Here is a 16,281-nt window from a genome sequence, read left to right as displayed (position 1 = left end):
TTTTAAGATTCCCCAATACTTAGCTGTGTCCTTGTTGAGTGGTGAGATTTGAATATTTACTGTGTTATGCAGATGTACAGTCATTGAGTCTCTACAACATGGGCATGGGGATATAACAAAGAGCCAAGACTTCTTCCTTCAAAAGTTTTCTATTGTTGCTGATGGTTTTATCATTGTATTTTTGAAAAACATGGTAAGACCCCTTTGATTTTTCACTTTGGTCACTGTCAGCTCCAACATTCAGAGAACCCTGAAATGCCCTGTGTCTGCCTCATCCAATAGAAAAGGGTGGAATGCGAAAGCTATATGGAAGAGGTGAGCAGGATGGGGGCCCAGCAAGCCTCCATTTTTTACTTTTTTTAAGTGAAAAGTCAAAATTCAGACTTTTTACCATGAAAAATCTCCTATTTTTCTCAAAATTACTTGCTTATTCCATTTTTTAAAAACAATATTAAGATCACACTATAAGAGCCAGAAAAGGAACATGTGCTCACCAAATAGAGTCCTCTGTTTACAACCGCCAGAGGATTCTTGGGAAATAATGTTCTAACATGATGTGTGTTCAGTTGCTCAGTTGTGTCTAACTCTCTGCAACCCCAAGGACTGCAGTCCACCAGGCTTCTCTGTCCATATAGTTTTTCAGGCAAGAATATTTGAGCAAGTTGCCATTTCCTACTCCAGGGGATCTTCCTGACCCAGGGGTCAAACCTGCATCTCCTGTATTGGCAGGCAGATTTTTTACCACTGTGCCACCTGGGAAGCCCCCATGCTACACTTGGTCTTAGTCAACAGTCTAATATGATACACAGAAAAAAAGAATCTTTACCCTCCAATCATCCCTTTCTAAGGGAGATGAGATGTGTGCTTTTTGTTTTTGTTCTCCTTTTCCTTAAAGCTAGTGTTAGCCATGTTTTGTTTATTTACTATCCTAGAGCTGGGATAGTCGTGAGAATCATGACCTAGCTCCTGACAGCGGAATGTATAGCAGTCACGCCCATATAGACATCCCCACGGCCACATTAACCTCTTGATTTTGTGCATATGTGAGCCAACTCATTTCCGAGGGTGGGGTGACAGCGCGTGAAACGTGGGAATGAAGATGCAACAGAATCGCTTGAGATTGGAAAAGTGATTCGTTTACAGTCACATCTGGTTTTAACTCATTCTGAGTACAGTTATAAAGCTCTGACAAAAGCTATGCAAAGCCCATTTCCTCTAGATTAAAATTAAAAAGTGGGGGAAGGGAAGAGGGTGAGAAATTTATGTAGGAAAAAAAAAAAATACCAGGAAACCTTAGAGATGTGTCTGGGAGAGGAGATGGTGGGGCTGCTGCTAGAGACACATCCGGCACTCCCACCCCTCCCTTCCAGGGTTTAAAAAAAATCTTGGCACGGCCAACAGTCAGAGCAGCCAGTGAATGTCTTTTGTGCCGATCTACTGAAGAATTCCTCTTGGGTATGGGATTGACAGAGAGGGTAGTTTATTATTATTTGGATGTGCTCAGAAAGACATTCTCATCCGTGGACTTTGTCATTCTCTAGCATTGCTGGGTGCTCAGCATCCATGATTTATTGCTTTTATATACTATTACTACTCACACTGTCTAACACTTGTTAGCCAGGGAAGTGCTCTTCATATAACATGTACCTTCTCATTTAGTCCACCCCCTCATTAAACCACCCCCAAATGTTTGTATTTGTTTCCATTTTCCTGGAGACCTACGACCTAGTAAGGTTACGATTAAGGAAGCTAGAAAGCTTCCTTGAAATGTAAGTATCCCAAAATAGTATCTCTAAACACAAAAGTCACGGTCCTTTTGAGAAAACTGCTTATCAAAATGATCTTACCTTAAATTTTAATAAATCCCTTTTTAAATGCATGACACCTGTGGCAGGTTAAAATTGTATTCACTTCTGCTATCATTGACTTATAGAGCCAGTTCAAATTTAAACAAAGAAAAGGATTTGCCATCTTGTAATTGTTTTTAATTGACACATTCCCTAATTGCTAGGCTTTCTTCTTTTTAAAAATCTCTGAGGAAACAGACATGAGAGCTGCATTAAAAAAGGCATCAGAATTGGCCTGTCATCTGTTGTTTGCTGCATGTTGATCATTTTCCCTTTAGCATCTGTACTTTATGGGGAAGTGTTAAATATCAAAATGTGCATATAATGCACACTGTAAATATACTATATAAAATATATACTATATTATATATTATGTCACCACTTTACTTGACACTTTCTAAAACTGTTCAAGACCTTTTAAATTGCCAATATATTTCTTATAACCAGAGAGCTCAGTGAAATTTAAAAGAATGAATTATCATTAACTTTCTTTAATATAAAATGATCTGGTTCAGGATTCAGGGTTCGGGACTGACAATCTAAGACTTTTTATTGGAATTTGGATAGCTCTTTCTCACCAACTAAAGCAGGAAATCTTGTTAAAAACCACGCACACATTATTGAGCTCCACCAGAGCTCATTTCAAATTCCTCAGGTTGTGGTCGGCCCCTAAGATTTTATGTTTCTAGCAAGTTCTCAGATGATGCTGACTCTAGCCTTTGAGAACCACTGTCCTAAAGATTACGCCTCCCCTCCCCTTTCTTCTTTTTCTCCCTTTATCTTTCCTCCCACTCATCTTTTCCCACCTCTTTCTCTTCAAAATCAATCTTCTCTTCTCTCTTCTCTCACCCTCCCTCCCTTTCAAGATGATCTTTGAGGTATACAGCAGGAACATGTCTAGAAGGGCTTGTTTAAAGTACTTATTCAGATGACAATATTTACTGAGCAGCTACAAAGACTCACTCATTCATTCATTCATCTACTCATTCAAAAAATACTTGTTGAAACTCCACCATACTGCCAAGTTCTGTGCAGAGGAGCAAGACAGACAAAGACTCTGCCCACAAGGAATTCTCTGCATGGCCAGGGAAGACAGTTAGTATACAAACGTATAAATAATTAGATTATTACCAAGTGTCATTAATGTGCAGAATTAAATAAATGGGTTGCTGAGATGAAGATTGATAACGGCACACTTAACCCCAGGAGGTCAGAAAGGGTCTGGCCCCACAGGGGTGTGTTTAGGCTGAGATCTAAAGACTGAGAAGATAGCTAAGCAGAGCCTGTGGGCGGAAGTGGTCCAAGAGAAAACTGCAAGCACAAAGGCCCTGGGGCAGAAAAGAGTCAGCTCCTTAGGGTGTCTCCATAACTTAAACCAAGGCCTGGCACACAGTAGGTGCTCAGTCAGTATTTGCTAAATGAGTGAGTAAATGGATTATTAGACCCAGGGTGCTGGACCCAGGCAAGCAAGAGAGAGGCATGCTGTGAGCAGAGGCCAGGTCACAAAAGACCTTTTAGGTCATGAGTGAGAAGTTTGAATTAACCAATCAGATTTACTGATCCACTCTCCCTACATCCCCTCAAACTTCTCTGCACCCTGCTCAAACTTGGATGTAAAGTAACAATTCTCAAAACGTGGCCCCAGGACCCCTGATGATCAGTTGTATCATTCAACATGTATGTTCTTAACATGAAAAGAATCATGCTACCATCTATGAATTCATAATCAATGAATGTCACTTAGAGAAATTATTCATTAATTGTTATGACTATTTGTTTAAAAGGCAGCTGTTTAACCAACAGTTTGATTTTAGACACATATCTAATACTAAAAACAGCCCCACCCTTCCCATGCAGTCTGGGAAAGATTTCACAGTGGCAAAGAGAAGTTATCCCTGAAAAGTTACAGAGAGGCTGACTCCAAATTTCTGGAATGCAGTAACTCATAAAGCAAATGCAGTGGCATTAAACAGGATTTGTTGTTGTTTAGTCGCTAAGTCGTGTCTGATTCTTTGTGACCCTATGGACTTGCAGCATGCCAGGTTCTGTCCTTCACTAATTAAACAGGATAAATAGGTTCAAAAGAAGTTGAGGAATTCCAAACAAAGATGAGAACAAAGAATAAAATGAATTATTTTATTTATACTTTGTACAGTAGTTTCAAATAAACTCCTTTTGTAAAAGATGTTATCTGGCAGATTTTCCCAGTCCCTTACTTCCTTGAATCTACTACACATCTCTCTAATTTTTCATATTCATATAAGTGTTTCTAAAAAGAAAATCAGCCTTTAAAATGTAATCAGTAAAAACCTGAGTTTAAACTTTCTCTCCTTGTTTCATAATATAGTCATTCTTATGGGTTATTTAGGACCCACTAATTAATTGGGGGCTTTGCCATGAGCCTTATGATACTCCAAAAAACAAAACAAAACAGCAATTACTTATGTTTGGAAAAGACATATCTCTGACTCCTAGGCCTTTCCTTCATAGATTGCTGTAATTCCTCATACACATTGGTATCAAAATAGATAAAAGACACACAGCCTTAAATGTACAATGTTTTTCTTTGATAGATCAATAATAAAATCACTGCACTTAAAGAAATTGCTCCTCCTTTTCCTAATTCCTATCCCCAGGGTTATTATTAGCAGGTCACTATTAATTATAGAATTTAGAAGCATTTGAAGAGTGTGGTGGGGATATTTTGTTATTGCCTTGTTTGACTAGTCCTCTTCACCTTTTTTTTGTATAGTTGCCTCTATTATAAGGCAGTATATTGCATTATATTCAGACATTATATTATATATAAAAAATACAATTTTGAAGTTAACTGATAGGGTACAGTAGGTTGGTAATGTAATATTTTTTTAAAAAAGAATGAGAAAGCTTGGAGAACTTAGAAAAAAATAAGATTTAGCAAAGTTTTGTGCAAAGGAAAGAGGAGTATTTAGTAAATTGGAGTGGAAAGATTCCAAACTGGGAGGGCCAATCTATGAGAAAAAAATGCAAAAACTTCACTGGAAAAAACAAAGAAGGATGGGCAGCAGAAGTTAGGTAAGCGGATCCTACGTGATGGATGAACTTAAAAAAGAGTGAAGTGTGTGATTTGGATACAGTCTATTATTAGGTTAGCTGGCACTTGGACAACACATTAAAGTTTGCAAAGGTGCTTAAACATATGTGATCTTATTCTTCATAATATCTCTGGGAAGTATTTAGAGTAGGCATTATTCCAGTTTTACAGACAAGGAAATCACGTTGCTTTCTGAATACACCAGAAAGGGAAATGGTGATGTGAAAAAGGAATAAAGCTGGAAAAGACTCCTGTAAAGGCCAAAGGCAGCTTGTAGGTTTACAGGATCTAATGTGGAGAGGAGTGTCTCTGATGATGCTGAAAGGCACGCTAGGCTGTGAACAGCCATTGAATTTGAGGGGCAAAATATGGAGGGTAAAGGTTCTTTATTAAGACCAGTGACCTGGGCAAATAAATAAGAAAGATTCCATTTTCCCAAAAATACTCACATATTTTAGGTTTGACCTTCTTTGAGGATTTGTGACTTGAAAAGGAGACTTGAGATCTCTAGTCTAGCTGCTGGAGAAGGAAATGGCAACCCACTCCAGTACTCCTGCCTGGAAAATCCCATGGATGGAGGAGCCTGGTAGGCTACAATCCATGGGGTTGGGAAGAGTCGGACACGACTTCACTTTCACTTTTCACTTTCATGCATTGGAGAAGGAAATGGCAACCCACTCCAGTGTTCTTGCCTGGAGAATCCCAGGGATGGGGGAGCCTGGTGGGCTGCCGTCCATGGGGTCACACAGAGTCGGACACGACTGAAGTGACTTAGCAGCAGCAGCAGTCTAGCCGCAGAGTAACAACCCGTAGAATCTTCAAGGAGTAGAAACTTCATTTTTTCATTAATTAAAAAAACAAAACAAAACATGATTTCTGAAAGAATTGAAATAATTTTCACTTTTTTCCTTTTTTTCCTCAAAGTAGCTACATTTGATATAATAGTCAATAATATGCCTTTATGTATAATCTATTTGAAAAAGAAAAGAATGGCATCTTTCCCATTAATGTAGCTCTACCATTCTGTTTTGAAAATCTCTCAGCAATTGTCAGAGATGGCACCCAAAGAAAAGTAACCAAACATTAGAAGCTTGTTGCAATACTTTGCTACTATCACCTGTTTAGTCCCTCAGTCCTGTCCGACTCTTTGCCATGGACTGTAAATCCCCAGGCTCCTCTGTCCACGGGATTTCCCAGGCAAGAATACTGGATGGACTGCCATTTGCTCTTCGTTTATTGGGAACTTTTTAAATTTTCAGATACATGATCACTCAGGTATTGAGGCAACTGCTAAAAGTCAGCACAAAGGTAGCGCTTGAAACTAAGTGAATTTTGCTTTTTTGTAATATATGGGGAGCTGGGCCATTAAAGGTATTTCCCTCAAACCAGAGTTCATATTGCTTTCTTATATTCAATTATAGCTAAAACGACTTTAACTACTGAACCGTCAGTCATGAAACTGCTTTGCTTGTGGGCTGAACAAATGGTGGTGATTATATATGTCCTTGGATAGCACTATTTGCATAACATTTGGGGAGGGCACAGACCTCTACACAAGAGAAAGGGGAAAGTGAACGGCAGGAAAAAAATGAAGGCCAATTTGACGATGGACACCACCATTTTAGGGTCTTCTTCTCTTGGTGGTGTCAGGGGGCATGCGTTGGGACAAATGAATGCTTTGAGGTGAGAAAGGCCATAGCAGCCTAATGAAAGGCTTTAGGAAAGAGTGAGGCGACCTAGGAAAATCTGCTGTGGTCAAGTTTAATCCTGGGAAAAGGGACCCTGGAGAAAGCAGATGAGGAAGATAGGAAGGAAGACAGGGAGGGGGAGGCGCAGGGTGTGGGGGAAGAGGGCGGGGTGGGGAGCTGGAAAATGAGAGGGGGCGAGTCCAGATCGTGGTGAAGACGGTGGGGTTGAGGACCACAGAGTGGGAAAAAAGTGACAGTCGGGCGGAGAGGTGCAGAAGGAGGCAGACCTCCGCGGACGCGGCCGGGACCCCTGGACGGGGAGGCGGCGGCGCGGGGCGGCGGGGGCAGCTTGGCCCGCCTCGTGCCCCCTTGGCAGCCTCAAGCCTTGGCTCCTCGGGGCTCCCTCCCTCGCCGGCGCATTGTTCCTTTGCCGGGAGACGAGGAAATTGCCTTTTGATTGCGGAAGTCCGCGGCCGGGGCCCGGGGCGAGGCAGCGCGGGTCAGAATGGCAGCGTGGGAAGGGCGGCGCGCTGCCGGCCCCAGCCGCCTCTCGCGTCCGCAGCCCGCCCGGGGCGGCAGCAGCAGCGGCGGCGGCGGCGGCCCCCGCGCGTCCCCAGCCCGGAGGCCCGCGCTCTGCGCCCGCGGGGCGCGCTAAGCGCGCGCAACAAGTGGTCCCGGCTCCGCCGGCCGTCGGGCCGCGCCGTGCGTCCCAGCCCCGCAGTAGAGTTTGGGGGAACCGCCGAGCGCCATGCGGAGCCATGGAGCCGGGCTGGCCCTGTGGACCGCGCTGAGCCTGCTGCAGGTGAGGGGCCGAGAAGAGGTCCCCGCGGGCGGACGCGCCCCTCCCCGCCGAGGACCAGATTCTCACCCCGCTCTCTGGTGTCCTGGGTTGCGTTTTTGGAGAGGGAGGTGGCAGAATTTCTCCCCCTCCTTGGGGAACGGTGATCCTCTTCTGAGTCCCCAGCCAGACTGACAGCTCGTGCCACAGAAGGCAAAAGCCACCTTCTCTCTCCAGCTGCTCGGGAGAAAAAAGCAGTTAGGGGGAAAGTGGCCACCCACTTCTTTTCTCTTGACTGGAGGGCGAAAGGATGCAGGGGCTGAGGCTGGGGCCAGGGGTGAGCGGAGGCAGCTTGCGGAGCTTGCTGCGGACTCATCCCTGGGCAGGGATAGACGGTGGGCTTCAGCTATTGTTCTGGTTCCTTTGCAGACTGGACTGGGGGAGCCAGTGAGATGCAACTTCACCTTGACAGACGCCAGGGTCTCCAGCCGGGCCGTGTCTCTGCAGTGGAGAACTTTGGCGTTCCCCTGTAACTTTAACCTCAGCTACAGAAGTGACACGTCGGGGGTCGCGTGGTGCCACCCTGCGCGGATAGACAACACCACCTATGGATGTAACACCAAGGATTTACAAGCGGGAACCATCTATAATTTCACTATTATGTCTCTGGATGGAGAAAAGAAAACTGTGGTCTTGCAAACAGGTAAAAAGTGACAGGTGCGGCTGGAAGTCCAGGCCACTCCTGGCTGAGACCTGCCTTTTCAAGCCAATGCTTCCTTTGAGTTCCAGGCATACAAAATAATGATTATAAAAGGTAAAAACATCTGTAAGATAACTACTGACAAAGATTTCTAGTCTCCTCAGATCTGGCAAGAAACAGCCTGGCTGACCTTCAGAGATGTCCCTAGTGCTGAAAACAGCGGACTAGCTACTTAAACAGGGAGAGCAGCAGAGAGAATAAGTGCGCTGTGGAGGGAGTTTGTTAAAGTGATGGAGTTTGAGCTCCCAACACGTTGAAGTGTCAAGCCCTGGAATAATTTTAAGTCAATGTTTTTAGAATAAATAACGGAAGTGCAATGATTAGGGATATGACTTTCCCCAACTTAGTTTTATTTTTGGAACCAAGACCTAAAATCATCAGGGATAGAATCACTCTTAGGGGGAAATTAGAAAAAGTCCCTTGAAATGAGGATATGAAAATTTTATTTATTTTTTATCACTTGAGTAACTAAAACCATACAATATCAAAGAACATCTTTTGGTTACTCTGCAAGTTAAATCAATCATTTTCTGTTCGCTTTTGGTAAAACCTTCCATGCATGGTAAGAGTGTCTTTCCTGCCTCAGTTTTCTTATCTGTAAAATGAGAGTGTTAGACTTGGTCATTGAAGTCCAGGTTCCAACCAAGAGCTTACTTAGGCGGGGGCTGTTGTGCATGTTACCTCATTAATCCCCAGAGTCACCCTCAGATATGCAGTAAATCCGCTAATGACTTCCATGTTTTATGACCTTATTAGTCTTCCTTTTAACATTATCTTTATTTGTTGCCATAGAGAAGCCTGACTTTCATCCAGAAAGTCAAATTTAACTGAAAAACTCCAGAAGTTAAATTTAGAAATGTGTTGTCCTCACTAGTCTTTCACTTTCAGCCGAACAAAGATCACTTCTTTAGCTACAGTTCTTTGAGAGGTGTGAGAATGGTGCGTTATCAGGGCTGTTACAACAGAGTCAGGAAATGTAAACAGATTCATATGATAAGCTAATTAATTACTCGCTTATTAAGAATGCCCAATTACTTCAGATGAAAGGTAATTTCTGCGATTTGCAGGAACTTGAATTGAAAAGAGACATCACTTGTTAAGAACACGGTTGTGTTTTTATATAGAATCAAAGAGAGTCCAAAATCACTGACATAATAAGAACATTTTACAGAAGTTTAAGTGGCTGGGATTTTTAGTTATAAAGTTCTTAATTTCTTGGTATACGAAGGTAGTTCCATGAACACTCAGATTGCCAATACTGTGAAATTCTTGACAGAACTTCTAGATACGTTGTTTACATTTGATGAGGTGTCTGTATTGAATGGAGCAGAATGATTTTTAGAAACAGGTGAGCCTTCAGAAGCTTAAGGGAGAAAAGATGAAGACATTAAGCAAGAGTACATTGATTTAACCCAGAGGTTTTGCTTTTTTGGAAAAACGAAATTGATAAAAATGAACTCCCTGTGGTGTCACTAGTTAGAATATGTTTAGAGTTTAATTAGTGGGTGTGTTTCAAGTCCAGACACATTTGTGAAATGTAAGAAATATTTGCACTTTATTGACTATGTTGAATTAAAAAAGAGACGATCAGCATTCACAGTTGTTAGCATTCAGTGTCTTATCATTTTCCTTAAGGATTCACCTTTTACAGTACCACAAATAGACTTTTCACCACAAATTTTATGAGCGCTGTGCCAAATGTGAAGAATGAAATTTGATCAATGGTGATGTTTGTATAATGATAATTTTTTCATAGTTATTTGTATGATGGTATAACCTTACTTTGGATTCTCTATATTTAAAAATAATTTACTTAACTAGATATTTTTTTAATTAAGATATTTTTACAAATGTTTCAGAGAGAATATTTTTGGTTGATTGTTGTTTATTTTTTGTCAGCACTTTCTGTGCTTCCTGTATTTTAAGGACATATGTGAGTTTTTGTTCTAAATTCAGAGAAAGTACTGGTATCCCTCTAGTATTAACTGGTACGCTGCAGAGATGAATGCCACAAATCATATTTTATTGTTACAAAAGCAGGATCAACTAGTCGCATAATATTGAGTCTGAGATATAACTTCAGACAAAAAAAGTCATTCAGATATGTTGTCCTTTTCTTATTCTGTTATGGCTGTCTTATCATTATAGAGTAAAATAGAGTGAGAGCAAGCGTGATATGGCTGGAGATATAGCAGTTGCTTAGATTATCTCTGTGTCATTCCAAGTGGGATTTGTCTGACTATTTTTCCTGGTAAATTACCTAAAAATATTTATTTTAGTAATGTAGACATGACCTTAAAATAAAATTTAACTAAATAGGAACTATTTCAGCAACAGTCAGTTTTCACTCCAGATTTAAAATCAGAATTGGAAAACCTATGTGGATTCAAATTCAGTTCAACAAACATTTATCAGGCATCGATACTGTAGGGAATTAGGCCAGGTAGTGATTAATAAAGATGACAAAGCATGATCTCTGTCCTTGTAGTCTTCTACAGAGGTGAGAGAAGTTCAGGATAAGGGTAGTGACAGAGCTTTACCACTTCTTCCCGTTGAAGACCCTGCTTTGCTTCTCTTGGATGTTTTTGGTCATAAACGATCAATGCAAGAACTGTAATAATTTGAAAGCCAAATTATCTAGTTGTAAATTTATTAGAAACAGATTATAAATTTGAAAACCTCAACAATTCTATTAATACTCTGTCCTCAGAATATAGATCAGAGACTGCAAACTGGTAGCCCCTGGGGTGTCGAAACATTACGTGAGCCAAACAAAATCTATCTGTTATTTAGGCATCTCGACACTCCCAGGGGCTACCAGTTCACAGCCTCTGATCTAGACTCTGAGGACCCAGTGTTCACAAAAGTGTGGAGGTTTTCAATATTTGTTATCTGCATAATTTATTTCAATAGATTTTGTCTGGTTCATGTAATGTTTGTGAAAAATTACGATTATTTCACCAGCATTGAGCTGAAAATTCATATAAATACCAGGCATATTGATTACCTTAAAATATTGGAAGATTTGGCAAAACTTGATCATTCTGCCTGGAACTCTCTAAAGCTGAATTGTGGCTTTTCTCCTTTCAGATACCAGTTCCCCCGAATCCCCTGGACCGGGGATTATTTATTTCCTTACCTTAAAGTATCCTAAGGACATTTGTGTTTGCTTACATGAAACTATAGCGTTTTCATTTAGAAATTTGGGGGAGTTTTTATCTTTCCACGAATAAGAAGTAGTTCTTCAGGACCTAAAATGGCATCTAACCCATGGTAGGTGGTCAGTAAATATTGATTAACTGGATAGAAAGATGGATTGATGAATGGAGAGATGAATGGGTGGACCTATGAATGAATAAATAGATGGTAGACAAATATTAATAAATGAAATTAATACTTTGGGGGAGAATGTATGTAAAGAAAGTGAAAGTGAAGTTGCTCAGTTGCGTCTGACCCTTTGTGACCCCATGGACATTTTTGTCCCTTTGTGACCCCATGGGATTTTCCAGGCAAGGGTACTGGAGTGAGTTGCTACTTCCTTCTCCAGGGGATATTCCTAACCCAGTGATTGAACCCAGGTTTCCCACATTGCAGGCAGAGGCTTTACCATCTGAACCACCAGGGAAGCTGACTGTCTGTAAAAATACGGTCTGTTCTCCTTGGGTTGTGGATAAGTTATGGAGCCCAGGGAAGTAATCCGATGGTAGGGAACTTTACCTGTAGGAGGAATATCTTTGTGGCATATACTTTCTTGTTAATCACTATCAGGTTCTTGTCAATCAGCCTAGTGCGCTTTAGTCATGTCCAACTCTTTGCGACCCTATGTACTGTAGCCCACCAGGCTCCTCTGTCCGTGGGATTCTCCTGGCAAGAATATTGGAGTGGGTTTCCATGCCCTCCTCCAGGGGATCTTCCCGACCCAGGAATCGAACCTGAGTCTCTTATATCGCTTGCATTGGCAGGTGGATTCTTTACCACTAATGCCACCTGGGAAGCCCTGCTAATCAGCCTAGAACAAAAAGGCAAAAAAATTAGCTCTTTAAAATTAGCTCCTGTGTTTTTAACTTTTAAAAGAGCTTTAATTACCAAATTACTATATCAGTTATTATTTCCACCTCAACATGTTGTATTAGTTTACCAGGGCTTCCATAACAAAATATCACAGACTGGGTGGCTTTAACAACAAATTTATTTTCTCATGGTTCTAGAGTCTAGAAGTCCCAGATAAAGTTGTCAGCAGGTTTCTTCTAAGGCTCCTCTGACTGTCTTGCAGATGATCACCTCACTATGTCCTTACTTGGTCCTTCATCTGTGTTGTCCGTGATCTAATCTCCTCTTCTTGTAAGGACACCGGTCATATTAGAGTAGGGAGCACCTTAAAGACCCCATTGTAGCTCAGTTACCCCTTTAGAGATCTTATCTCCAAATACAGTCACATTATGAAGTATTGGTAGTTAGGGCTTTAATATATGGATTTTAGAGAGATGCAATTCAGTTCATAAAACTCACATGACTTTAAACACAATTCATTATTTCTCAGCACTGTCTGTAACTTATGGCATCAAAATCTGTTGCAGAGTTTGTTATAAAAGCATATTGTTGGCTTCTACCTCACATATAATGAATTTAAAAGTAGAGCCTAGGATTTTAAACAACTATCAAAGTGAATCACTGCATACTGAAGTTCAAGAGATAATGATATAGTTTTTCTATTATTCATTGGCGTTAAGTTTTTGATAACCATTTCTTTTTATGCCTGGTTAATTCTATAATGTTTAGAAATACTTATTGTCTTTCCCAAGAAGAAAATAATACTCTAATATTTGTCTTGTACTCCTGTAGTATTTAAAATACTTTCATCTACCTTGTTTCATAAGTAAAAGTATAAAATATATATATTTAACTGACCATATATTGTTTAATTATATCCACATGGCAATCCTGTGGAGGGAGTGTCATGAGGCACAGGTTACATAGTGGTTAAGAGATGAGTTCTGAAAGCAGCTACCTCCGTTACTTACTAACCAAGTTGCCTTGGGCAAGTTATTAACCTTTTCTAATCTCTAAAATGGGGACAATAATAAAAATAATGCTCACTTCATAGGGTTGTTTTGAGGTTTTGATTCAGACATAAATTCTACAAGCATTTTTGTCACATACTAAGTGTGAAATGTTTCCTGTTATTACTTTCAGGTTAGAGATGAGATTGATATTCATAAGAATTAACTAATCACAAATCCATATTGTTAACAAACATAGACCTTGAACCCTGGCTTACTGGCCCCAACTCCTACTCCTATTCTTTCTATTACTCTGTAGAATGGATACAATTTTTAAGTTGGCTTTTGTTCTTTCAAATTACCTGTGATAGTTTGTTGTTACTTTTCAACTCAACTTTTAAAGAGAAGAAAATGTATTACAAAATTCTTTAAATCTATAGATACTTAGCCTACTCAAGGGTAGAATAATGATTAAAAGTGTGTTAGTGTGATGAAATAATATTGATTTTGATTTTGTTGTACTTCTGGTGATGAGCTTCAGTATTTAGGAATCAGCCATTTGCAATGTATTTATTTCAGGAATTTTAAGGTCAAGTTGAGTTCCATATATGAAATGGACCAACCTAGTTCTCTGAACGTGACTTTTTGTGTGTTTGGAAGCTTCTGCCACTAGTCTGACCTCTGTAGGTGGGCATGGCATTCTACACATTACCAAAAAATAAAATCTAAGTTGCCCAGACAGAATGGAAGAAAATTTATTATGGCTTCCATTCCCAGACACCAATTCCCTGGAATCCCCCTGGGGGATGGAGGATAATACTGACTACTTTCTAACATTGCAGGAGAAGTCAAGGCCATTCTATATGTAGGAATGTATATAAACAAAGGTGAATCTATGCAACTGAAATTAACATGGTAGATATACATACAGATTTCCAGGGATTGGGGGTTTTGATTTTGTTCTTCCTTCTAGACGGAAGAACCCAAATACATAAAAAGTAAGCAGAATAGTATTATGAACGACCATGTACCTATACATCAGCTACTGTCAACAGTTACCAACTGACAGACCATCTTGTTTCATCTGTATCCCCACCCACTCCCTAACCATGTATCATATCAACACAGCCCAAGTCATTGTTTAATTTCATTTATAAATATTTCAGTATGCATTTCTGAATGGTAAGCATTATTTTTAACATAACCACAGTATCAATATCATACCTAACATTAACAGTAATTCCTTGGTACTGAGATGTCTAGGTTCAGAAGCACACATCAAGCAACAGCTCATGGATTTCTACATAAGAGAGACTTCTGGGCAATCTGTTTGGAAGAGGAGGCCAAAGGACTTCCCTTTATACTGCATTTATATAATATTGAGAAAATCTCAATTGGTTTTGCTTTTCTGCCACACTGCGTGGCATGCGGGATCTTAGTTCCCCGACCAGGGATCAAACCTGGGGCCCCAGCAATGAGAATACTGACTCTTAACCATTGGGCCAGCAGGGAATTCCCAAGAAAACCTCCACTGTTAATATCAAAGAGAAGAGTGGGACTGCTGAAGGATATCCTGGGCCTGAGGGTATTAAAGTCTCTATCAGCTGGCAGGGCCCCCGCAGTGTTGACACGGTTCTCCAATGCTCGGTGGAAGTGAGCTTCTGAGTGCTGTAGCTTACACTGCCCTCTCTCTCTGCAGTGGCCTCTCTTCTCTCTGATTTCTAAGTCCTGCTTGACCTTCCAACTTGCTCACGCTCATTTCCTTCATGAAGCCCACCTCTGAGATCTCCATCCTTGAATGTCGTTCCCCTTTTGCATGTTCAGCATTGACCCTGACCTGTGTTACCCTGAACGGTAGCAGTACTCACACCAAGTACCACTTTCCGAGGCCTCACCACATGCCTGGGCTGTACTTAACACTTTGCCTCCATTACCTCTTAACACTGCAGCTCTGTAAAGCAGGTGTCCCATTTTACAGATGAGGCAACTTAGCCTCGGTGCAGTTAAGTGACTTGCCTAAAGTCACTGTTTGAAGTGCCATTGTTGGGATTTGAACACAGGTATGGTGTGACATCAAAGTCAGCCTCCCTGATAAGTCACATTTGTGTTTACCTTTTTCACATGTCCTGTATGCCTGAGTAAACTGTAGACCCTCAGAGGCCAAATACGATGACCTGTAAAATAATATGGTATTCCTCGCTGTTGTTAATCATGATGTGATGATTGTCTAACCTGATTTTTTTTTAATTTCTTTTTTTTTTCCATTCATCTCCATTAGTTGGAGGCTAATCACCCCACAACACTGCAGTGATCTTTGTCATACACTGACACGAATCAGCCATGGATTTACATGTATTCCCCATCCCGATCCTCCCTCCCACCTCCCTCTCTACCCGATCCCTCTGGGTCTTCCCAGTGCACCAGGCCCGATTTAATTTCAAGGCTGTTAGAACTTTGAAAGTTCTTTGCTACCTGAACTTTATGTCTAGTGTATAAAGTTGATAAATGAAATGTACCATTAGCATAATATGGTATGCTGCTGCTGCTGCTAAGTCGCTTCAGTCGTGTCCGACTCTGTGCGACCCCATAGACGGCAGCCCTGCAGGCTCCCCCGTCCCTGGGATTCTCCAGGCAAGAACACTGGAGTGGGCTGCCATTTCCTTCTCCAGTGCATGAAAGTGAAAAGTGAAAGTGAAGTTGCTCAGTCACATCCGACACTTAGCTACCCCGTGGACTGCAGCCTACCAGGCTCCTCTGTCCATGGGAGTTTCCAGGCAAGAGCACTGGAGTGGGGTGCCATTGCCTTCTCCATATGGTACACATCATCTTATAAGTCAGAAAGCTGACTATAGTCAAGCTGCAACAAAGTAAAAGAAAATTGTTGTTGTTGTTTAGTCACTAAGTCTCGCCCCACTCTTTTGCAACCCCATGTGCTATCGCCCAGCAGGCTCCCATATCCATGGGATTTCCCAGGCAAGAACACTGGAGTGGGTTTCCATTTCCCTCTCCAGGGGATCTTCCCGATCCAGGGATCAAACCCATGTTGCCTGCACTGACAAGCGGATTCTTTACCACAAAGCTACAGGGAAGCCCTTTGAAAGAGATTTTTCTCTCTATGCATGCGTGCTAAGTCAC

At 41.2% G+C, this 16,281-nt stretch overlaps 1 protein-coding gene across 2 annotated transcripts in view; it reads left to right on the top strand.

Annotated features, from left to right (window-relative positions):
• PTPRB (protein tyrosine phosphatase receptor type B) overlaps window positions 1–16,281 on the top strand; it is a 123,053-nt gene that overhangs the window by 24,077 nt on the left and 82,695 nt on the right. Inside the window, exons 1-2 of one of the 2 annotated variants that reach the window (XM_043447552.1) lie at window positions 7,154–7,410; window positions 7,816–8,089. In XM_043447552.1, coding sequence (XP_043303487.1) covers window positions 7,357–7,410; window positions 7,816–8,089 — 328 coding nt within the window. In that variant the 5' untranslated portion in view covers window positions 7,154–7,356. Of the gene's footprint in view, window positions 1–7,153; window positions 7,411–7,815; window positions 8,090–16,281 lie in introns of those variants that run through there. The other variant, XM_043447551.1, reaches the window with a different exon arrangement.

This window comes from Cervus canadensis, chromosome 25, assembly GCF_019320065.1.
Source record: "Cervus canadensis isolate Bull #8, Minnesota chromosome 25, ASM1932006v1, whole genome shotgun sequence".
NCBI lineage: Eukaryota > Metazoa > Chordata > Mammalia > Artiodactyla > Cervidae > Cervus > Cervus canadensis.
The sequence above is the reverse complement of the archived record's forward strand: the minus strand, read 5'-3'. Positions and strand labels throughout refer to the sequence as shown.